We start from the raw sequence: 25,595 nt of genomic DNA, 5'->3' as shown, positions 1-25,595 counted from the left end.
TTTGCAAATGCAAAGAAAACTGTGGAGCGATGTGTGGATGTCGAAAAGCAGGGCTGAAATGTTCTGCAGTGTGCTTCCATTGTTCTGGAGAGACTTGCAGCAACTTAATGGAACTCTCAGAATTAATAAATGAAAATGACTTTGATGATGAACCGCCGTCATTAACACCCCTTCCTTCTCCAGTTCTCCCACTGGTATTTAATGCAGAAAGCCGATCAGATGCTGAGCCGCAGCCTGGTCCATCGAAACGACTGAGGACGGAGTAGTTCTAATTTAGAAAATCACTGTGGATTATGCCTATTGGGGATACCACGTAAAAAAAACGCGCCTCTAGACTCTACCTCGTGGGTGGTGGGGAAAAGAGTCAATAATTAATGATTAATAATATTGCAAAATTTGTAATTAAAAACGGTTTAGTAACAAAATAAAAATAAAAACAATAACTGATGACATCTTATTAGTACACACGTATAATATAGGTATAGTTAAGAGTACTGAAAAATAGTACTCACTTCGGAGCGCTGTAAAACCTTAGCTATTGACTTAATGAAAAAATGATGCGAATAAAAGTTGTTCCTCAAAAAACGATCTACAAAAATGGTCAGATATCATTTTTTCGTAATATGATAAAAAAAAAAAGTTATATCGAAAAATATAAATTTTTTTCTCGAATTTCTGAAGATTTTCGCTTATAACTTTGTTATTTATAGTTCTACGACAAAAAGTTACTGGACCAAAGTTGTAGAGAATTTAATTTGCAACAAAAATTAATAATTTTTTTTTATCAAATAAATAGTTTAAGAGATGTATCGTAAAAACCATTTCAACCCCTATTTTCAAGATGGCGGCCGTGGGACAAGGGTGGCGACCCCACAAACTTGGTTTTAGCTTTACACATCAAAAAAATAAAATTGCGTCCTCTAAAAAACGCAACCCCAAATGTAACTTTTCAATGGACTACGGTGGCTAGCGATGCATCAGTGTATATGTAGAGTTCTGGAAATATGGCCAGCATTTCTTCTTACTGGCAGTAGTTCAAGACAAACTCAAGAGTGCTGAATTCATTCTTACCCACTTGCAGAATGGCATGACCAAGGCTATTTATTGTTCCTCAAGTATTCATTGAACTTCTTCAATTCTTCCAATGCCATCTTTCAGTTTAGAAATATTATTGTACACAAACTGTCAGAAGAATCAGAAAAAATTCTAAAGCAAATTTGTCAAAATTTCATGAAGAAGGAGGCAATTAAAGATGTTGTCAAAACTAACTGCAAAAATCCATCAAATTTTGTGCAGTTAAATTCAGTTTATTTGGGTCCTGAATGTGAACATTTACTAAAAACATTTCCACCAAATTTAGTTGAAGATTTTAGGAAAAGGTGCCTTGATTTCTACTCCGAAGCTGCTCAAGAAATGCAATAGCGCCTGCCTTTGGATTAACCAATTTTTAAGGAACTGGCATTTATTGATCCTAATGTAGCTTTACATTATAGTGGGAGGGATTTAAAACAATTACTAAAAAAAACCAAAACCAGCAGGCAGGAAGCATGATCAACTAACCTAAGGAGGAAAGGTGATTAAAATAATTTTTTTGAGTTCCTAAACATAATTTTAAAGGATTGTACTAAGGGAAGTGAATACTATAAAATGAACTTAATTCAAATTTCAATGTTACATTATTGTTACATTTGTCTCATGAGTCTCTACGTTACTTTATAAACAAATACCAAAACAATTTTCAAGTTTCAAACTGTACTCAATTTTTTTTTCTTCAATTTTTAAAAAGAGTTCCTCTCCTAGACAATTACCATGCATGTACATTTATGAACACTACTGTAGGCTTGTGTACAATTCAATAAATGACTTAGGCCTAATTTACAATAATTAATTGGACTTTATTGGAAGTTAAATGTTGTCATTTTGACGTCGTACCTCCTCTTTATTTAAACTAAACTATGGGTCACAGTCCTGTCCACGGCACAACATTCCGGCCATGGCCATTGTAGTGCCACGTGCCACTACTTGTCACCAGATGGCAGTTGTGAATATTAACAGACAATGTATTATAGTTACTTTAATACATGTTATGATTGTAAATATTTATGAAGACTATTAAGTGTGTAGTGTAAGTACGTTTCGTAGCCTTGTAAGTAACATTGTAAATGCAAAACATCCAAAGGGATAACAATATGTAAAGTTTTAACACGAACGAATGTAGAAAAGAACTGTATAAATCATACGAGCTTACAATCTCCTCTCTACTAGCCAATCTGGGAGAATAAAGACCAACACGATAAATAGTGGTATTATTGGCTTACTTCTCTCTCCTCTTCCTTCTCTGCTAGTGACTCCTAGTGAGACAGTGGGCTTCCCTTCTCTCTCTCTCATTCTCCCTTTCTATTGTACCCATCCGCTAGCGACTCTACGTGAGACTGCGGGCATCCCTCTCTCCTACTTCAACCTTCTGCTAGCGACTCCTGGCGAGACCGCGGGCACCTTCCTCCTTCTACCTCCTGTCCCCGAAGGCCCGTTCTGCGCAAGCACGTCCTCGGTCAGCTGCACTGGGCCGAACGGTCCACTCCCGCCTCAGAGTGTGAGGCTGCTCTACCCAAGAGCTGGCGCCGGGCAAACACCACGACAACCGAACGACCGAGCGATGTCCACCCTGTCTCCACATCTTCATCAGAGACGAGGCCGCGACAATATAATGGGCCTACCTAGCTTATTTGCTATAAAATAGTGGACATCATCTGGACTCATTTACCTGAGCTATTATTTTGCCCGATTGATCATTGTGAGTAATCTTCCGAACAATGTCTTCTTCGTGAAAATGTTATTCGCACAAATAATGCGACTGTTTTAAAACTAAGTCCTTTCTCAGAATTGCCTTCTGCCACAAAAGTCTACGTTCCTCTTACTTTTGTGCAGCTATCATAGTTTACTTTACAAAAGGGCGCAACACACCGGTTAGGTATTTTGTTAATGAATTATGTTATAAGCTCATTTTAAAGAATGCAAAAACACATTGTAAGAATTATCTTAACCAACAAGTCAGCATATTACTTTACCCAAAATGTATTTATAATTAACAGCACATGTCTTTATAACTGTAAAAAACAATCCTATTATAGGTAAATAGCATATGAAAAGTCAACATCTATAAATCTCATTTTAATAACAAATAATTTTAAAATAATTATGACTTCTTCATATCTCCACAATTATAAGTCCGGACTTTTAGCATAGGTGGCGCTTGACGGAGATTCAATGAACTAATGCAGTCACTAAGGGGGTCCAAAAGAAAGCATTAACAGATAGGCCACTGCCCAGACCTCCCCTTCTAAGACCATGTCCTCGCCCTTAAAAATAAAGCACTGGTCCTATCCTGGAGTTAGGAATAGTCAGGAGATAGCATCCTGTGACGTAGTTGAAGCCACTTGCTACGTCATCATCGCCATGTTATCCTGCCCAAAACATTGATTGATCCATGCTTGATCACTGTTTATAATGGTTACGTGCGCTGCGTTTGGATGTACAAATAGATCTGATAAGAAGACTCCCGGTGTGACATTTCATAAGTGAGTAGAATCTTAATATTTTTTATGTTTAATGTAACATTTGGACATGTATTTAAGACAAATATTAGTACTGCACACGGGCATGCATGCATGTGGAAATTGTTTGTTCGCTTTTAAAATAACTAGTTATTTGTATAAGATGTCAATAAAGGGAGTTCATGCCATGTGATATTCATGTTATAACGTTAATACTCGGCTGGATAACACAAAGTAATTGATAATGCGTCTCTTCCAAACAAGATTTTAACCTACCCCTACACGTAGGGACGACGAATTGTTTCGTTTTGAATTTAAGGTCGTTTAAGAATTTGTCATTTAAATTCTCTAATGTAGACGATACTCATATTCTTGAAAAATTTGTATCATTCTACATATAATTTTGGTTAGTAATAAACAATTTTAAATGAGTACATATGGAATAGTATTAATTAATTAAAATGGGAATGTCTAGAAGTAGGAGAGTCAAAGATAATACTAGAAAGGTTTTCAAAGAGAGGACAGAAAGGGGAAAGAACGCTATGGTCGTGAGAACGGTAGGGGAATGGAATAGGCTGGAGGAGGAGTGTGTGATGGTTGGGAGTGTGGACCAGTTCAGAAGAAGAGTGCGGGGAAAGTAGGGTGAATGCTTGCCACCGGGTACTTCTGTGCCCAATTGCAGCAATAATAATAATAATAAAATTATATTTAGGTTTTTTTTATTTAATATAAAGAGGGTAGATGTTTCTAGTTAAGGTGGATTATTCCTCGAAAAAAAATAGTTGAATCATAAAATAGCAATTCGAGGACACATCATTTAACAGTTTTGTTTATTCAGCTAACCTAACCAACATTTCATACAATTTTACAATATTTTTTATTATAACTTACCTAACCAACCCATTCACCCAATTTAATAGTATTAATAATACAACTAATGTATCCTTTGAGTCACCCAATTTTTCAGTGTTTTAAATTGAGCTAACTTATTCGAAAATTAAATGATCACAAGTAAAAAAAAATCATATCTCTGATTTTTCTTCATCCTTTGAGAAGCAATGTAATTTAGTTTCAAACTACTTATTCAGGTATTTAGTATATTAACCAAATTTGGTTGTAAATAACGATATAATTCAACATTTACAAATGGAAATGTTTTAGTTACTCTTATAATAGTTGATGATTAAATTTTAATGGTATTTCTATATTTATCATATTTTATCATTCGCTTATAGGTATTTTAAATAGGTTAGGTTAGCTACATTTTGAATATTGTAATATTGTTTGAAAAGTTGGTTAGGTAAGCTGCTTTAAAATACTGTAAAATCATTTAAGCAATTGGTTAGGTTAGCTACTTTTAAAAATACTTTTAAATTATATGGATGGTTATGCAATGGCTTGCAGTATCTAGTTTGTGTGCTGCAAAAAATTGTTTTCTCTTCATTGTCATAAGTAAGAGAGTAGTTTCACAGAATATGTATGTATAGGTGATGTGTTTTTTTAAATTGGGTAATGTTATGAAAATTATTGGAATATAGTTCTCAGTGAAGTCTTTATACATGTTGTTTATAATTTGCTCTTATTATTCACATTAAATAAAGAGCGGATGAGTATTTTTTTCATTAATTTTGTGGTTCTAGTTGTATTTGTTTTGTTTTAATTTACTTTGCACAGAAAACCTGAATATTTTCCAGGTTTCCTAGCAATGAAGAAAGAAGGAAAGCTTGGATAGCTGCAACGCGGAGAAATAACTGGAAGCCTACATCACAAACTTGCGTTTGTTCACAGCATTTTTGTGAGGATGACTTTGACGGGCTGTCATTGTGCCGCATTCGTCTTCGTGAAAATGTATTTTCCCAGCTTTTCTTCAATATCTGCAGAAGGTAAGTTTTTTTTAACAACTGTAATAGCCCATTCTAGTAATAGTTACAGACTATGTTAAGCAATGTTTCTAAATTTTATAAAAAAACTCGAGGAAGTGATATGCAACAAATGCAAGTAAACATTGGAAGTTACATCACCAACCCTATACCTAACTTGAAAGTTTTAAGTTCTTAAAAACCATTTTTTAATCAAACTTTTTTCCCCCAGAAACGTATGAAGATATTAATATTTAATTTGATTTATAATCACCACTTTATTTAACTGAACTGTGCAATAGGTTAGTAAGTAAAAGCATGATACATACATGTAATAAAAATCACATTGTAGCCTTGGATACACACAATGTGTGCAACTTTAGAAGTTTTTGGAACACTACTCACATTTTGAAGGTGGAAACACAAGAATTTATGAGTTGGGCCAATGATTGCTTTGTGTTATTGTGTCTTGCATTGTGTATAAATGGTATTTGGTAAGTTAATTATTAAATTTTCTGTGTACTGTGCCGGAAATTAGGTATTTCGGCACATTTTTTAAAAATTTTTATTGTAATTTTAAATTATTTTTGGAAATTTTGTTTTTCATATTTATTGGTGACACAAGGGTGATTTACACTTTGTTAGGCTGGTGTACTCTACTTAGTACTTTGCGGCTGTGGACCGAGGCACCTTTTGTCAGGGGCCAATCTGATCTTTTGCAAGTCTAATGAAGACGTTAGCAGCCCGGATGACATTTCTCCCGCTTGCAGTCATGCCTGTGGGCCTGTAAATTTAATTCCCTGCATGACTTAATTTGCACACAACAGCTCTTCCCGTCATGCATACGTCTTAGGTTCACTCATAGAAAGTCATGTTAGGACCCTCGTTCCCAGCCTCGTTGCATTTTTTTGTCCACCCTCACCCCCAGCTCCCCCCCTTGGTTCTCATAATTTGGCCCAGGATCAGTGGCCTACTTCAAGGACGATTTGCCACAGCAAAAATATGTGCAGATATGGACCATTCACGACACCTAGTGGCAGAAACAGTTACTTCTGCGCTTTTCGCCAGCGAGTGGAGCTAATGCCCGCGACACCTAGTGGCGACCTTGCTAACCTCCTTATTTTCTTTCCCCTTTAGACTGCCAGAGAGCAGCACCGGCTGTGCCACAAGGCCCTATGCTTTCTACTCGCGTCCTGTAAAAGTCGATCCTATGTAGCTTTCTGTGCCCGCTGGTAGAGAGGGGTCAACAACTGAAGGTGTAATTACGCCCATTTCGGTCACCTCCAGAAGTATTCGGTCCCTAGGGCCGAGCGCCCGTTTTAATTAGGAGCTTTGTCCGCCATTGCGGCACTTAGACTTCAGCTACTTACCGTGTCATCTTGGTGTCCCCTCTGTCGAGAGGCTTTTTCACGGCGACAAACCCTTCGAATTAGGAATGTAGTCATCTGTGTTAAGGGATGTGATCCCAGTTTCTAAATTTAGTAGTAGCCAGTCAGTCTTTCTAATTAGGCAACAAATAATGTTTTTATTTTTCTTTTTATTAATTTTTTTATCTTCCTAAATTATGATTTCTTCCGCATCATCCGCGCTATTCTCGGTCTGCGCCTTTCGGATGTCGGCGTGAGACATTTCCTGAGTCCAGGAGCTACACCCTGTCTGGTGAGTACTTCAGACTATTTTCCTCCCTGAATTCCTGTTTGTTGGCCTTTTCGCGCTGACTGTGTTTGACTGTCTGGAAGCAGGTCTAATTCGCCGGAATTTGACTTGTGTTTCAGACAGGGTCCAACATTTGGGCGCCGAAATTGCACCCATCATGTTGTCCAGGACCTCGAGCTTCGAGTCTCTTTAAGAAGAGCTTTATCCCGGCCAGACGTCCAACTTTGAAGCCCTGGGTGATATTTAAAATATAACTTCTCCCTACAACCAACGAAAGAAATTATTTAAATGAATACCAGCGAGCAGTGCCATAGAAAACTTAACAAATAAGAATATGTGAAATTGTTACAGTAATGAGTGGACGAACCTAACCTGCTATAATATGTCAGGAAGGACATTTTTAAATTGTTTTTCTGTGCTTGATTTGTTGTTAAAAGTATAGTATAACGTGTGTTAATCATATCGGGCCGGCCCTCCTTTTAATAACTTGTTAATACCTTTCTTTATGAAACTAAAACAAATGGTAAACAGATTTAATTTAATGCTTTTTCAATAAACCAGGAAACCTATAGACCAATCCACTTATGTAGTTATTTATTTATTAGTTATAAACCTATATTTATTTAAACAATCCACTAGCTCCCAAGTTGCTTGTGTGCAGGGAGTATCAAATTGTCTTGTTCACCACCTCATGCCACCTCTGATAATAATTGTCTTTTTCTTTATATTTTTGCTCAGCTGTTTCCAAGGATTTTTTTATTAAATTAAAATAATATAATTTTGAGGTACGAGGGGTGTTACAGTACGTTATAATCATGGACCCAACAAAGTACCTTGATTTTTGTAGACTCGTAGTCTTCAAAAAGAAGACTGTTCTTTGCTTTTCAGATAATATTGATCTTTAGTTTGAGTTAGCTAAGGGGGTGGATAATGCTTGCAACTAGCTGATGTGATTGTTTTCCATGCTTCCATTGCAATGCAGAACAAGTTAAAATAATGACTGTTTAGCACACCAAACGTAGTGTTTCAAATATGTTTTTCACAATTGTTTGGCTAATTGCTACTAAATTATTTTAATTTTAAGACAGTGTTTAAAGTTGTTTTCAAAGGAAATCATACACTTAATACTTATTTCATACTCTGCGTAATTACTAGGAGAATAAATAGTATGGTGAATACCTATATGTGAAAGCAAGTGTATGCCTTTTTCTAAACATTAAATTTAATAAGTAGTTTTTTTTTTTTACTTACTGTAATGTGCTACTGAATTTAATGGTTGGTTAAAATCAGTGAAATTTAATTTTTGTTACAATAACAAGTAGTTAAAATAAATGGTTTGCTTTCAGACATCAAAGAAAAGAAAAACCAAAACAGCAGCTAAAGCAGTCCTTGTAAGAATACCAAATGAAGCTGAAGGAAATTCCTTTGCAGATGTGAACCCAAATACATTTACCAAGGTAAATATCATAAAACTTCTTTCTAAAATTGATTTCTAGACCCATACTTATGACATTTCCTTGTTAAGTTACCAATATGATTATAACACTAACATGCTGCTCCTAAACTACTGTTACTTTAAAAAATGCCATAATGCATTAGAAAAGTCTGTATTATTTATGTAACTTGTCTTGAATTTGCTAGTTCTCAAAAGTATTAACCAGTGTTTTAAATTTTTCAAATGTAATTTGCAAAATATCTATCAGGATGTTTGTTTACAAACTCTTGACAACCACATGAATTTGTTTGCAAGCACTGTTTACAGAACGACAAGGGCAGGAGCATATATAGACAATTTTACTAATTCATAAGGGAAGTAACCAATTAAAAAAAATAGATATTCATGCTCTAACATCAAAAATGCTATAAAATTGAGGACAGCAGAACATAACACCAGATCATAACACCAGAAAATAACAAACATGAGAAGGAGACAATTGTAACAAGAACTGTAAAATACAAACAAACAACAACCTTGGACAACACAATGACAGGAAGACAAGATAGATAATCTGAATAACACAATAACAATGCACAGGCTAGCCCAACGATGAAATTAAACAAATATTATGACAACACAATGAAAACCAGACAAATTAAGCAGGCTTCATAACTCATAAGACACAACAGTCCTGATGTTTGTAGAACCGATATCTCCATTTGTTCAACAAGATGCTTTGAATCAATCTTCCAATTGCAAGAATCATTCATAGAACCTGACATCTTATGTTATAGTAGCTGTTACATCTATTGTTTAATAATGAAAAGTTACCTAAATTAAATTTTATTATTATGTATTATGTATGCACGATATGGTAATTTTCCTTGAAAAGTACTAATGTATTTTTTTTTAAGAAGGTAAAAATGTTATTTTATAAAGATTATGTAAATATCAATGAATGTGCATACATTTTAATATTTTAATTTGTATATGACTAAATGTTCTATATCCTGGGTCCCTGACTCTATGTGATATACACTGAACAGAAAAAAAAAAAAATTGGAAGAAACAAACAGTCAAATTTAAGATAAGTTCTTGAAACAGTTAACAAAATTTTCTTTACCTTCATTTAAGCAAGTTTTTTTCTAACATAAAAAATTACGAAATATGCAAAACTTTAATATAAAACAGAAACAGCATGTCCAAAAATAATCTTAAGTCAAAAAACAACATTTATGATACATTTATAACTTGTAAAAAATGGATTATAACATATTTAGAGTTAAGCTTTGTTTGATGGCAAGTTGTTGTATTTGCCAGTAGGTACTTCATTACATTACACGGTGACAAAAGTTTATTTGCTATTTGTTTGTATTGGCAGGTATCTGAAATAAGCTCATTCTTAATGAAAATAGCACTACTTAAATTTCTGGAAAATATATATCCCCATTGTCTTTTAAATGCATGAACCATAAAGGTCATTGATAGAATGAGTCAGAAGGTTTTTTTAATAGTTAATAATTACCTTAAATTTTTTAACTTCTAAAATTAGCAACCTAGGTTAAAAGAAAAATTGTTCCCAACCTGTTTGTATTTGTGATATCAATTTTTTTATTCCTTTTTACTTTTCTATGTGATGCCAAATCCAGCACAAGAAAAGATATCCCTCAGTTCAGAGACAACAAGCATTCCAGATTTGTTAAATGGTACTGCATGCTGTAGTAACATGGCAATTTATTTTCAACAAAAAAATGATACTATCAGTTATGCTAATGACTTCAGCCCATTCAGACAGTTTGGTCTTAATGAAAATGTGGAAAAACCTAGTGGACTTAAACGTGAACTTGCTGCAGTGACAACCAAGTATAATAGTGCACGGAAAAAAATATAAATGCTGCAGCAATGTAACAGAAGATTGAAGAAACAAAATTTCAAATTGAGAAATATATTAGATGATTTAAAGAAGAATGCTCTTATAGGGGACGATTCATTAATGGTATTGGATAATTTAGGTGGAGCAAACAATGAGCTGTTAAAGCGGCAGGTTTTTAAAAGTTTAGGCCAGCCACTGCCAGTAAAGTACTCACCAGAATTAAGAGCATTTGCTTTTACCCTTTATTATTACTCGCCAAGGGCATATAACTAACTATGTCAGGAAGAGTTTTGACATTTGCCTTCCTCATCCACGCACTATACAAAAGTGGACTCAATCAGTTGATGGTGCTCCAGGTTTTACAGTTGAAGCCTTCAATGCACTTAAGGCTAAATGTCAACTTACTGGACACTCTTTGCTGTGTTCATTGGTTATGGATGCAATTTCATTTTGATAACATGTTTAATTTGATGGGCAGAGGCATTATGGTTATGTTGACATGGGAGTTGACACAAATGATGATTCTCTACCTGTGGCTAAGGAAGTTTTAGTGTTTATGGTGGTGGCTATTAATGACAATTGGAAAATACCTGTTGTATACTTCTTTACAGCTGGTATCACAGGAGTGCAACAAGCTGACCTAGTGCAACAGTGCCTTAAGCAACTTTATGAAGCAGAAATTCGCGTTACATCACTGACATTTGACGGTTCAGCTGCTAATCAGACCATGGTAAAAACACTCGGCTGTAATTTGACCCTTCACAATATATGAAAACCCATTATGATCATCCTGTGACGAAAGAGCCAGTTTTCATTTTTTTTGATCCGTGCCACATGTTAAAACTTGTGAGAAATAGCCTTGGAGACAAAAATAATTTTCTTGATAAAGATGGTAACTATATTTCATGGCAATACATTAGAGAACTGGACAGAATTCAAAACGAGGAAGGCATACATTTGGCCAACAAACTTTCAAGTCAGCACGTGAATTACTTCAAACAGCCAATGAAAGTTAAACTTGCTGCACAACTCTTGAGTGAATCTGTTGCCACTGCAATTCAAGAATGTGAAGCTTTAGGTATTCCTCAGTTTAAAGGTTCTGCAGCTACAGTTCACTTTTTAAAATGCATGAATAACATCTTTGATATTCTTAATTCCAGAAACTTAAATCAACGGGGCATAAAAAAACCATTGAACTGGAATAATTTTCAGGAAATTAGTAATTACTTGGAGGAAATGTACAACTTCTTAAAAGAGCTACGTATAGCTGATGGAAAGTTATTTCTGTTCCAGTCAAACAGAAAAGTAAGTTTTATTGCATTTATGGTTTCTATTAGGAGTGTTATTGAAATGTACAAAAGGCTTTCACAACATCTTCACTATTTGCCTCTCTACAAAGTTAGCCAAGATCATATCGAAACATTTTTTGGAATGGATTTTGTGGTAGGTAGGTGCAATAACAACCCCACTGCAAGGCAGTTTCAGTCAGCATACAAGAAGTTGTTACTGATTTCAGAATTGCAGCCAGACAGCAAAGGCAACTACTGCATTCCTTTGGAAAACATTGCTTTGCTACAAGTTTCAAGTGCTGGCATAGCCCTTCCACCAGAACATGTAATAAACACATCTTGCAATAGACTGCGGGCTGCTGATGAAGATCTTTTTGATTTTGCGTTACACGATCATGGCTATTGTCTGCATTTGCAACACAAGTTGTTAACTAGGTATACAGCAGGGTATGTTGTCAGAGCATTACAGAAGAACATCAAGTGCGAAAATTGTGTTAGTTCCCTTCATAGTGATGAGACAGCTGTTAGAATGAAACAAACTTTCATAGCAAGAAAAAGTCGAGGTGGTATAATATTTCTGTCGTTGAGTGTGTCTAAAATATGTGAAGAAAGCGAAAAGGTTTTACGAAGATTTATAAATTCATCTCTTTCTCATACCAAGCTTCTGCCTGTACCAAACATCAACTCTCTGTGTACACAGGTTTTGTACAATTTGTTAGGGGTAACTTTGTTTGACAGTCTTCTAGATCATGGGAGGGATCAATCACCTCTTGAGTCTCATCCAGTTCTTCTTACAAAGTCACTAGCTCTGAGATATCTGCAAATACGATTGAAGCACTCTGCTAAAGTTACCAACAACTTGATGCATATAGCAAGGATTCGACAAAAGTGTACCAAGTTGGTTCAGTTCAAAGGTAAGTAAATGCCTACAGATCAAAATTGTACACCACGAATTATGTATAAACTACCTATTTCCCTGACAAGAATTTTCTTGTTTTATGTATTGATCTTTAGTACTATTATATTTTGTAAATAATTTATACTAAGTACTGTTTCTGTAAATGTATTTTATTTGGTAGTATATTGTGGTTGATAGCATTGATAATTTTGAGTTTTGTGTTATGATTCTTTATACCCTATTAATATTGGGAAAAAAATGTGGTTTTGGTGCGTGATATTTAATTAATATTATAGTTTGTATATATTTTTTTTAATGTCGAGGTGACTTGATTGAAGCTGTGATTAGAAACAATACTTTATGGTGTTAAAAAAAGGCATTATGTCATAAAAATTGTGGATTTCATTTTTATCATCATTACGTTTTAAAAAAAATTAATTACCTAATCAGTATATATCAAGAACAATAACGTTGATCAACTGCTTCAACAATTCATGGTTCGAAAAAATGTGGACATAAAACAAGATTGCTACATTTGTTAGAGAGCAAGTTAAACAAAAAACAACTAAAATGTTCAATATTATAATGTTCCTTGGTTCATGAGAAAGTTAAATAATTTTTAAGCAATAAACATCTCATCTCTTAAAACAGTTTCAAAACCAGCTTTCAAAAAAACAAAAGCATTATTTGTAACCCGTTTTGACCCATCAGTTGAAGAAAAAGAAGTTGTTGATTATATAACCAGTGATCTTAATCTATCACAACTGAAAGTCGTTAAACTACGATCCAAATATGACACCTATGCATCTTCCCATGTATCAGTATTAGAAGAAGACTTTGACATGATACACAATACAGTTTTCTGCCCGAGCGGTTGCCTTATCAGCCCATTTTATGGTAAGCTATTCCCGGATCAAATATTTAAGAAAGCTGATAAAAACATCAATAACCATGAAACAACCAACTCTGCATTAAATTCTTCTGTCCAAGATCATATCCCGGTGCCTGGAGGAGCACATTGAAACCTGTGTTGCGCATACTGGACTTGTGTGAGAGGGAAATTCTTTACCAAAATGTGAGAGGACTGAGAACTAAATCAATAGAATTTTATAATAATTTAGCTATTAATAATGTTGACATTATTTGCCTAACTGAAACTTGGTTTAATAGTAATTGTATTGATTCACATTACTTTGACGATAAATATTTGATTTTTAGAAATGATAGAAACGCAAAATTAACATATAAAAATAGAGGGGGTGGGGTTTTAATTGCTATCAACAAGCAAAAATTCAATTCTGCTTTCTCGATTAAGATAACTAAGCATCATGAAATTGAATCTATTTGGGTTAAGGTCAAAACATCAAATACCAACTTCTTAATACTTGGCAATATTTATATTCCTCCTGATACTTCTACGGCAACCTACCAGTCCTACTTTGAAGATCTAGAAGAAAAATTTGCAAATTGTTTAGATAATGTTATTATACTTGGTGATTTCAATGTGCCTGGTATACATTGGCTAAATTCTCAGTCTGATTGTATAAATTATAGAGGCTTATCAGCCAAAGCTATGGCTATATGCAATTTCACAACAGGTTTAGGATTATCTCAATTCAATTATACTCAGCAGCCCATCCATCTTTTAGATCTTTGTTTCTCTAATTTACAATATTGTCTGGTCAGCAAATCATTAAATCCTCTTGTTACTGAAGATATTTACCATCCTCCTATCATAATTAATATCAAAATGGATATATTAACAAGGGATGTTAATACTACGTCTTCTTATCTGGACTACAAAAAAGGTGATTATTTAAGTCTATTTATGGCCATTAAAGAACATGACTGGTCTACACTGTACAAATCTGATGATGTTAATCTAATGGTTGATTTTCTCACTACTACTTTGATTAACTACATCAAGAACTACATCCCGAATAAAATAAATAAAAAATCCAGTTACCCGCATTGGTATTCCAAACAACTTATAGAAACATTAAAATCCAAAAAAACATTTCCATAAGTTATATAAAATAAATATGAACCCCTATTGCTATGATTTATTTTCTCAATATCGTAGAGAGGCCAAAAGACTAATTTCTTGGGACAAAAATTTTTGGCTACAAAATCTTAACAATAAAGTTAAAAAAAAATCCAAAAAAATTTTGGCGGTATGTAAAAATAATGAAAGAAGGATACAGACAGAAATTATCTCTTAAAATCAATGATAACGTTACCAATGACCCAGTACTTATTGCTAACAGTTTTGCACATCATTTTTCTAGTATTTATGTAACTCCTACAAATAATTTAAACTACTCAATTTCTGAAAACAGTAAGTGCTCTATTCCTATGACTACCATATCTGAGAGCCTTGTACTTTGGGGAATTAAATCATTGAAATCCACTATGTCAACTGGGCCTGATGGTATTCCAAATTTTATTATAAAAGGATGTGCTGTTATTCTGGCCCCTATACTTAACTTTATTTTCAATACTAGTATAAATAGCGGAATTTACCCCAAAAAATGGAAAATTGCAAAAATAATACCTTACATAAGAAAAAGAGTAAACTTAATGTTGCAAACTACAGACCGATATCACTTTTAAATGGATTTGCTAAAGTATTTGACAAAATTATATGTAAGGATCTTGAATTCAATCTTAAAAATAGACTCTCCGACTGTCAACATGGGTTTAGAAAGGGGAAATCTACTACTACTAATTTAATTAGTTTAATTAACCCAATTTATTCAGAAGTAATAACGCGGGGTCAAGTTGACGCATGTTACTTTGACTAGGCCAAGGCTTTTGACACGGTTAACCACTGTATTGTTACACCCCTCGTGCCTCAAAATTGAATTATTGTGAATTAATTAAAAGGAGCCTTGGAAACTTGCTGGATAAAAAAAAGTTAAATAAATTGATTTACCAGAGGCGACACGAGGTGGGGAACAAACAAAATTTAGGAACTTCCTGTAACAAGCAAGGAGGAAGTTGGTGAATCGTTAAAATCAATAAATAAAAACCACACGATTAACTTGATCTATAGTTTCCCTGTTTTATTTGCCCTGATGAATTATCTTGTTTCCATTATTTTACATACAAAAGGTTTTAACAAGTTTCAAAGATTACAAAAAGAAAAACGAAAAGGGGGCCGGCCCGCGATTATTTAAAACAATTTACATTCTTAGTTTGAAATATAAACATTTGCATTATGAGTTTCACACCCAAAATTGGATGGATCCGATGATTACATTGATAATTAGTTCTATTCGTTCTACATATTCTTGAAGAAAACACTGGTCGCTGGTGGGTTGGTCATCCGCTTAAGATAGTTCGTAGCTAGGTAAGGGGGAAATGTTGAATTTACATTACCACCCGAGGTCTTCAAACGATCACGTCGGGTAGTAGAAACGTTTCTTCGAATGTGACCCACGGAACAGGAAGGGGGGGATGGGGCCACTAGATGGGAGCAATCAGTCTCTCCCTGTCATCATCGACCCTGTCTGCAAAAGTCCAAATCAAAACTGATTAGAACTTGTATACAGGCAGTCTATGGTGCAGAAAATGCCCCAAAAAAAAATTTAAGGAAAAAAAAAGGGGGGGTCGCGAATTATCACTCACCAAAACAGGGGAGTTGCCGTGCACGCTGCAGTCGTGGAGTCAGCCAGGGTCTGGAGCTCGCGAATTGCGCGGCAGAATGCGGATGATTTCTTCATGATAACATTTAAAAGAAAAAAAAAAAAATTCGAAGGCAAATAATTAAACTATGCAGACAGACTAATCTACTAGGATTGACTTGAGGGATAGCATCCCTTATACAAAGCGACTACATAGTCGTTAGCGGTCGGATGAAGTCTTGCAGAGTCTGCCGATTCGCCGATACTCGCTGGAGATCTGTCTGCAGACGCGACGCCAGTTGATCTGTGTCGCGGCAAACCGCGTCTCGTAATTAAAAGTGTCCGCCGGCTCTTACAGGTGAAGGGGGGGCTGGGCCGCCGAAAGATTCCGAACTTGCCCGAATGCGGGCGGAAAAAAAACTCTGGCAGGAGTTTTGAAGTTGGCATCACTGGGCGACAGTAGAGAACTCTGTCGGAGGGGTCTGAGTTGAAAATAATCGACTCGCCCACGGCGTCCATATAGCTCAAGGGAAAACAGGTGCTGCTCTCTGGCGCCCTAGAGGGTAGGCTAGCGGAGAAGTTCGCGACTTGGTCGCTAGGTAGCGCTTGCAATCAGTTCTGGCGCACTCGTTTTTGCGCGGAGACCTTGAGGAGGGTCACTGTTGCCCAGGGGGTTACGACCGGTCATTGGTCTTACTTAGAACTGAGAAAGGGGGGGGGGGGGGGGGTGAGAGGGTAAAATGCAACGCTGCTGGGAATCTACGTCCCGTCGTGGCTGCAGAGGAGCGAACATAACACTAATACGTGATGAAAAAGGCCAATCTCAGCTCGTCTCTGAGAACTGGTCGCCTGCAAGCTACAGGCTTGTCTATGCAGTTAGGGTCACGAAGAGAAATAATATTACAGGCTTGAGGCGTGACTGAAGGCGGGGGAAATGGTAAGCTGTCTGCCAGTCAGGGATTAGGCCAGCAAAATATCCGATACGCCGATGGGAAAGGGGCTTCAGAGCACTGAGACAAAGTTTAACTCAGAGGAGTACACCAGACTAACAAAGTAAAATCACACTATAGTAGAGCAAATAAAATTTCCACACAAACAAATTTAAAATCATAATAAAAATTTAAAATATATCGTGTCGAAATTACTAATTAACGGCACAGTATTTTACTAACAAAATTATCAAATATAGGATTAAGCGATAAATATCTAAAGTGGTTCAATAGCTAATTATTAGATAGAATCTTTTATGTTTCAATTAATAATATCAAATCTAATCTACATATAGTTAGTTCTGGTGTACCCCAGGGTGGAACATTATCCCCTCTTCTTTTTAACATTTTTATAGACGACATTACCAAAGTATTACAATTCTCTAATTGTCTACTTTTTGCTGATGATCTTAAGATTTACAGAAAAATTTCTCTTCATCTAGACTGTAAACTTCTTCAAAATGACATCTCATCAGTTTTCCATTGGTGTAAAAGAAATCTTGTGGACCTGTGTGGCGGGAGTAACTATGACTCTCTTCGGCTGCGGGCTCGTTCGTGGTTGTTTACAATCGCGGACTTGTTCGTGGTTGTTTGAGGGAAGGCATGCGATCGTTTGAGGTGTCGGAGCCCCCTGGGGTTCTAGTATCCGAGATCAGCTGTCCAACATAAGTTACGGAATGGTTCATGATGCGAACATAAAGCCTCTCATGAGCAAGGCAACTCCTACCTCCTCGTGGTACCGCTGGTGTAAAACAAACAGGAGCTCTGCCGATAGGATGGGGAGCAATCCCTGTGGTCACTCCCTTGAGCAAGGAGTGATCCTGACAAGGGCTTGGGGGTCAGGTTGGGAGCCAAGAGGGCCCCTCTGCGGTCTCTGACAGGAGTCCTGGAAAGCAGGCAATCCGCACCAGGACAGATGGTCTAAGACTGCAGAGTGTGAAGAAGCCTTCTCCTGTCGCTGGAAACCCTTGCCTAACCTACTCACTTACTCTCTTCGGAGAGGTTGCCATCCGCCACTAGAGGACAGTGGTAAGTGAGAGGAGCCGCAGGCATGCTTTGTATGCGCGGTTGTGTTCGGGCTAAGGTCCCGTCGCAACTGGCTCACGCTGCCTTCCTAGAAGAATAACGAAGCCTCGGATGGGGGCGGTCCCTCTGATGGGCGCCCCCGCTCCCCGGACACGGGCGCAGGATGAAATGCCTTGCGCCCACGATGTCCCACAAGTACATCCTGTGGGGGAGGCTGGAGAGAGGGTGTTGTGCCCCTCCTGCCGAAAGGACCTGTCGACGCGTACGCTGCCGAACCGTACTCGTCACATCCGACAATGTGTGCAGCCTCCACCTCAGGAGGATGGCAAATTCAGCTGCCCAGCACCTGGATGTGACAGTCTCTGGGACACTTACGCCGGGGCCCGCCAGCATTTCAGGAGGGGTCATGCTGCCCTGTACAATGCGCATGACCTCGAGCTGGCGGACCTCCGAGGCCCTTCGACCAGGTATACTGACGAAACGTATGTCAGGATGGCCAAGATTGAATGTGATTTCCCAGACGGAGCTCTGCAAAAGGAAATTAACAAGAAAATGGCGGAAGAACTTGGCAGAAGTGTTGATGGCATCTCCAAAGCACGGAGGAAGCCACGCTATCTGGCCATCCTGAGGGAGCGCAGAGAAGATCTTGCGCGGAGGGAGGAGAGTGACCTGCCTGTGCCGTCGCCAGACCGCGCCCAGTTGGACGATGCCCTTCGACCGCCGGCGCCCTGCCCGACGCCACCCCTGTCTGAGAGAGTGCGAGCAGAAGACCTCGCGTGGCTGCTCAACATGAGGGCCAGTGTTACACCGAGAATGGCGGAGATGATTGATGTGTGCACTGGCCAGGAGACCGACCCCCGGCGCCTCGATGAGCTACTCACTAGTTACATCGAGGGACTGCCGCGGGAGACCACAAAGAAGCAGAGGCACTCTCGAAAGACAGGAAAGTGGAAGAAGAAAGGGAAGAAGCGGAAGAAGGCTGCCCCGTCCAATCGGAGCAGTCGGCGAGCCCGGATTTACGCCGAGATGCAGCACCTTATGTGGGAACATCCCGCTAGGGCTGCTGCACTCATTCTGGATGGAGCTCCTCCAGAAGGCCAACCACCGCCTATGGCCGAGTTCGAGGCGGCATACAGGGGGATCTTTGCAGCGCCAGAGCATCCCCCCCGAGTTGGTCCATGTGGTGAGGGAACCACGGACATCAGCAGACCATTAGATGTCGAGGAGATTGAGAGGTTTCTCCGCCAGATGCGAGACTCTGCGTCTGGTGTGGATGGTGTGACGAGGAGCGATCTGGAGAGTATCCACCGCCCGGATCTGGTTGCCATGCTCAATATCATATGGCTGTTCCGTCTCATACCAACGCCTTTGAGACGGAACCGGACAGTGCAGTTGCCGAAGGCAGGAGATCCAGCACAGACCAAGAACTGGAGACCTATCACGATCTCCAGTATGGTGCTGAGACTCCTCAACAAGGTCATCAACGCAAGGCTGGAGGCGGTTGTGGAGCTACACCACTCCCAGCGCGGATTCACACGACAGGATGGGATCATGGCCAATACCACCATCTTGGAGGCTGTGATCAGGGAGCATCGGGGAAAGGGCGTCCCCATGGTGCTGGTCAGTGTGGACATGGCCAAAGCGTTTGACAAGGTTTGTACTGAGTCACTCGTTGCGGCCCTGCATCGGTCCAACATTGACCCTCGCACCATCGAGTACCTCACCGAAATGTACTCGGATGTAACCACCACCCTGGAATGCCGTGGGGAGAGGTCCGCACCACTCCAAGTCTGCCGAGGTGTCCGACAAGGCGACCCGACTAGTGGCCTTCTGTTCAACATGGCCGTAGACCCGTTTCTGCGTGCTGTGAGCGACAGAAGAGGCATCAAGTTGGGTCAACAGAACATCACAGCACTTGCCTTCGCCGATGATATTGTGTTATTGGCACCAGATCTGGCCACGATGGAGGGGCATCTGGAGCTTCTGGAAGAGTTTCTTGTGGCGAATTCCATGGAGTGCAACGCCCAGAAGTGCAAGAGCTACCAACTCCTGCGAGTACCGGGCACCAAGCGGTGCTACGTGGAAACCAGGCGCCGATTGCAGATCCAGGGAGAAGGACTCCCGACTCTTGCAGTCGGCTCGCAGCTCAAGTACCTGGGCCAGCTCTTCGAGGATGCCGCCGCCAGGTCTTTATCGGAGAAGGACCTGGTAGAGAAGCTCAATAAGCTTCAGAAGGCTGCCCTGAAACCGTGGCAGAAGCTGAGGGTACTTAACCAGTTCCTTATTCCTCGTTTATACCATCGCCTCCTCTGTATGGACATCACGGTCAAGAAGCTGAAGTCCTGTGACCGCTTGGTGGGGATGTTCGTGAAGAAAACGCTGCACTTGCCGATGACCACACCAACTTCCTTTCTGCACGCGCCGATGAGAGATGGGGGATTGTCCATCCCCAGTCTCCGCTACCAGATCGGCGCGACGTACTCCAGGAGGTTGGTGAAGATCCGGGCATCGGGTGATCCCCATGTTATTGCCGCCTTGGACTCCGACGCTGGAAAACAGCTCGTCCGGAAGCTCGGCGTCATTAACGGGCTCGTGGGCACGTCCAAGGACGCTGTCAAGAAATACTGGCGACGGCAACTGCACCACCAGACTGCGCTGGGGAACGGCCTACACCACTCAGTTCCCCAGGGAGGCAGGTGGGTCACTAACCCGCCCGGAATGTGGAAAGGGCGGGACTACTGCGGAGCCCTACAGCTTCGCATTGGACTCCTCCCTACCGTTGGCGCCCCCTATGTTGAGGGAGCGGCGGCCATGTGTCGGAACGCCTCATGCAGGACGCGGGAAACACTTTCCCACGTGTTGCAGAGGTGTCCTCTCACCCACAGTTTGCGGATTGAGAGGCATGACCATGTCAACCGTCTCCTGCAACATAGCATACAACAGAAAGGATACGTGGTCCATGAAGAGCCGCGACTCACGGCGGGGACGAACAGGTACATTCCTGACCTCGTCGTGATCCGGAACGGCGTGGGCTATGTCCTAGAGACTACGGTGGCGTGGGAGTATGGCGGATCCTTGGAGCGGGCCTACGACCTCAAGCAGGGGAAATACAACATCCCAGAGATCGAGCAGAAGATCAAGACCAAGTACGGCCTGGCTTCTGTTCGGTTTCTTCCCTGCGTCGTAGGAGCCAGGGGCACGTGGCTGCGGTCCAACAACGACATCTGGAAGGAGCTCCAGTTGCCACCAGCACTGATCACCACCATCCTGACATCAGTGCTGCAGTACGGGGTCGCTATCCACCGTTCCTTCATGCGACAAGTGTGGAGAACTGGGGGACGAGTACAGCAGCGGCCTCGTGTTGGCGGAGTTCCGGAAGGGTGACACCGCTGGACCGCAGCCGGGGAACACACCTCGTTCCAGGGCCGGCGGAACATCTGCCAGTCGTCGGTCTCACTGCAGCGAGGGGAGTGAGTGGAGTGGGTAGCCAATTCACCCTGCTTCTCTCTCTATGTTGCAGTGATCTAAGAAGGATGGCCCAGACCTTGCCTGCGATGGCTGCTTCCGAGTTGGCGGCCCAGGGAGAAGAGCCCGATAACCGGGCCGTGGACGACGCCATCCCACGGTTTTCTGTGTTGGGGTGGAAACCCGTCGTCTTCGTCCGGGAGGGCGCCGCCTGGGTTGCTGCTCACTGCGGGAAGCGGCCGACGCAGAGGCGGAGGGATGCTGAGCGCGGGATTGCGCACAGGCTGCGAAGCCGAAACGCCAATCCCGCTCCCCCAGCCGAGACCAGCAGCTCCACAGCCCGCGAAGAGGTGGAGTCTTGCGCAGCTGAGGCCGTCGAGGCGTGTCGGCCCCCAAGCCAGGGGGTTGACCCAGTCCAAATCTACTTGGACTGTGAACTCCGGCTACAGCTCGCCCGGCTGGAGGACCACCGTGTCCTCACCACCGCCCTTTCTTTGGTGGTGAGAGACACCGTCCCGGGGGGGACGAACATCTGCTTCCCCCAGCCTGCACTTGTGCAGCGGATGACGTTGGCAGCCGCCTGCTTGCCAACTGACGCTGTACGTCTTCGAGCCCTGGTCGAGACGGCAACTGAAAGAAGAGGCCTCTCGACCAACTGGGACGAGGTTGCCAGGGACCTTGCCCTGGCACACGGAAGACGAGTGCGGGACTGGTCGAAACCGTACAACGAGGGATGCCGAGTTGTACGGTACTAGCGACCCGGGACCCGAGATCTACCAGCCGCCATCTTCATTCGTGGCGCTGTCCCGTCACCAGATGCAGTGGCGGGGGAGGGGGGGGCCCCTAGGCCCCCCCTGCTCGGTGTGCGCCTTCCCTCCGCCTGCCGGGCCATCCTGGTGGGTATGCCAACAGCCACCCCGACGACGACATCTGCACCGGCCCCGGAACGCGACAACGGAGAGAGGAAGAGTTCCTGATGACGCTGGGCGCTGTTGAAGACCGTCAGGTGAGGGGCGGTCGGCTGGGCCGTGGGATCGCATGTGAAACGACAGGCGACTCCGCGGCTTGGTCGGCTGCCCTGCATCGGATGGAGCAGCAGCGCCGATGGCACCAACACCAGCAACCAGATTGTGAGGGCAAGTCGGGTAGTACGGCGATGAGGGGGAGTTGGTGCGGTGCCCGAGGGGGAGATTCGTCTCTCGGTCGGGCATCGCACTATCTCTCCTGGAAGCTGGAACCCTGGCCCCCAGGTGCGAAGTCTTCATGGGGAAGATGTAGTGGTCGGACGCCGGAGAAGTGCTGGGGGACGGGGGTGGGTGGCCTTTCGACAAGTTGAGCGCACCTTAATTACCTTAATTATGAGAAAACTACTTCTATAACCTTCTCCAGAAAACATCATATCATTGCTTCTGATTATAAACTTGGTAATCATGTTATCTTTAAGTCAGTTTGTTAGAGATTTAGGTATCTTACTTGATAATAACTTGTACTTTCATAACCATATTGAATCTCTTAGATCGCAATGTAATAGATTGTTAGCGTTGATTAAATATATTACTTTCAATGCCACTAATTTAGATTCTATTGTTAATTTATATTTAGCTTTAGTAAGATCCAAGATTGAGTATGCCTCCGTGGTCTGGAACAATATCACAAAAACAGATAGTGACAAACTAGATAAATTACAAAATAAATTAATCCATATCATTAATCAAAAGACCAACATTACCATCAATTCTAATAGTCTATCCTCTCTCAGATCTTTAACTCTAAGAAGAGAGCTATTAGATGCCCTTTTTATCCATAACTGTTATACTAATAAAACAAAATGCAATTATATTCTAGATAATACTGGGATTAAAGTACCCACCTATAACAGTCGACAGACACCTTTATTATGCTCCTTAGGCAAATCAAATGATATATTATACAGAATTATATCAAATTTTAATAAACATGGTTGCTATGTCTCTCTATCAAAAAATAATTTAAATATAAAACAATTTTTCTTATCTTAATTTAAATTGAATATATTTAAGGTTAATGATGATACCATATTTAATTTTTTTTTATAATCAGGTTCTGGATTATCATTTCTGTTGTTATAGAATTATGAAACTTGTTCTTGTTTATCTGTTAGTTGCTTGCTGTGTTGTCTTGTGTATGTGTTATTATAGTATTGTCCTCAATGTTATTCATTTTGTTTCATGTATTTGTTTTGTCTATGTATTTTTTTATGTTTATCGTGCCTACCACCCATGGCCTTATGCCGTTGGTAGGCATGTAACAAATTGATAAATAAATAAATAATGTTCCTTGGTTCACGAGAAAGTTAAATATTTTTTAAGCAATGTCTTCAGCCAAGATTTTATGGTTTTTAGTCTTATTTCATTTATTCAGCGTGTTTCAGAAAGCATTCATATTATGTACATTGTTATTGTATCTCTTCATATTATCTCAGGTTAAATGTGTACTGTATCATGTATATATATATATATATATATATATATATATATATATATATATATATATATTGTTTAATTTTTTTTTATATTATTTATTATTACATTGTAATAGAGAAAATGTTATGCACTTTGAGGTTTGTTAGAAAATCATGAGAATTTACCACTTCTAATCGCAAATATCCCACTCGTAAAATAGGCTAATGCTTTTTATGTGTATACGGTATGTTGAAATTTCGACTGCAAATGAAGCATTGGAATACCAGTGAGTGATGTGTATTTATTTGTAATTTATAATTAAATTATACATATTTGTTTCTTTATTTGTGTGTGTGTGTGTGTCAAAGTTTAGAAGCTTAGTGCAACTTAGCTACTGGAACGAGCATTGAAATACTTAGTGGGCGAAAATAATGTATTTCCTTCCCTCTGTAGCTGGACATGCCTCATACACAAGCTGTAGGGATTGTTTTTCCAAGTAGTTAGTATTTAATGCTGGTTTGCACACATGTTATTGTAAACATGTCTTTCATTCAAATTTGTCTCGTGTGTTCCCTAATGTATTTGATAACATATATATACAACTTGTTTCAACAAAATAATTAACCAGTTGACTTAAGAACAATGTATTATAAGGAATAAAATATAAAATAAAATATAATTTTTTTTTAATTTATTAAAAAAATTACGTACATTTCTAAGTGTAAAAGTTGGAGTTATCAAAGTCTGATATTCCATGAGATTTAATGTGACAAGCAGATTTCTTTTAAGCTACAGCCATGAAGTAAACTTACTCTTATAAAAGATATAATGTTTGTACAGGACCCCTCCTTGTTTGTTGGCATGTATAGGAACCTTGCATATGAACTGATTCTTGAAAAGCAGTAATTGTCTTTAACTCAATGCGTATTGCTAGTAAGTTTCTATAGAAAGGAATAAATATAAATGTGTATCTCAGGGGTGCCCACAAGGGGGAAGTAACGACGCAGACTGTGTCATTAAAATTGCAGGGGGGGTTATCAAAAGACGAGAAATATATATATATATATAATTTACATACTTATAGCTTCTAATGTGAAAATACGTTTCTGGTGCTTTGATAATTGAAAGGGATCTTGTATATCAAATTGGCAACCCCGCACTACGTTTGATTAGCTCAAGTGTTGTTTCTGCATGAATAGTATATAATTACGTCCATTTGTGGCTATCCCCCCCGCCCCCCCTCATTTTTCCCACCGCTGCCGCGGAAATGAATTGCCGTTGCCGTGTCCTGCTACCACGGGAAATGACCTGCCGTGTCTATATATTATGCTGATGTATTTTCGATCTAAATTATCCTCAACAAAAGCAGTTTGGCATCTGTCGGTTCAGGATGGTCCCTATCCCCGCTTCAACAATAAGCGCACACACTCAAAAGTAAAAAAAAATAAAAAGCTTCGCGCCTGCGCAGACCGTGCAACTGA

General features: G+C 39.9%; 1 protein-coding gene across 1 annotated transcript; it reads left to right on the top strand.

Annotated features, from left to right (window-relative positions):
• The first annotated feature begins 8,180 nt into the window (after positions 1-8,180).
• Positions 8,181-23,800, top strand: LOC134527757 (uncharacterized). Its single transcript, XM_063360685.1, has 2 exons — positions 8,181-8,526; positions 21,729-23,800. The coding sequence occupies exon 2, from the start codon at positions 21,742-21,744 to the stop codon at positions 22,426-22,428; it is 687 nt and encodes a 228-aa protein (XP_063216755.1). The 5' UTR covers positions 8,181-8,526; positions 21,729-21,741; the 3' UTR covers positions 22,429-23,800.
• Positions 23,801-25,595: the final 1,795 nt, after the last annotated feature.

The sequence above is a fragment of the Bacillus rossius genome, chromosome 1 (assembly GCF_032445375.1).
Source record: "Bacillus rossius redtenbacheri isolate Brsri chromosome 1, Brsri_v3, whole genome shotgun sequence".
Lineage (NCBI taxonomy): Eukaryota > Metazoa > Arthropoda > Insecta > Phasmatodea > Bacillidae > Bacillus > Bacillus rossius.
Note: the sequence above shows the minus strand (reverse complement) of the source record. Positions and strands in the feature narration are given on the sequence as shown.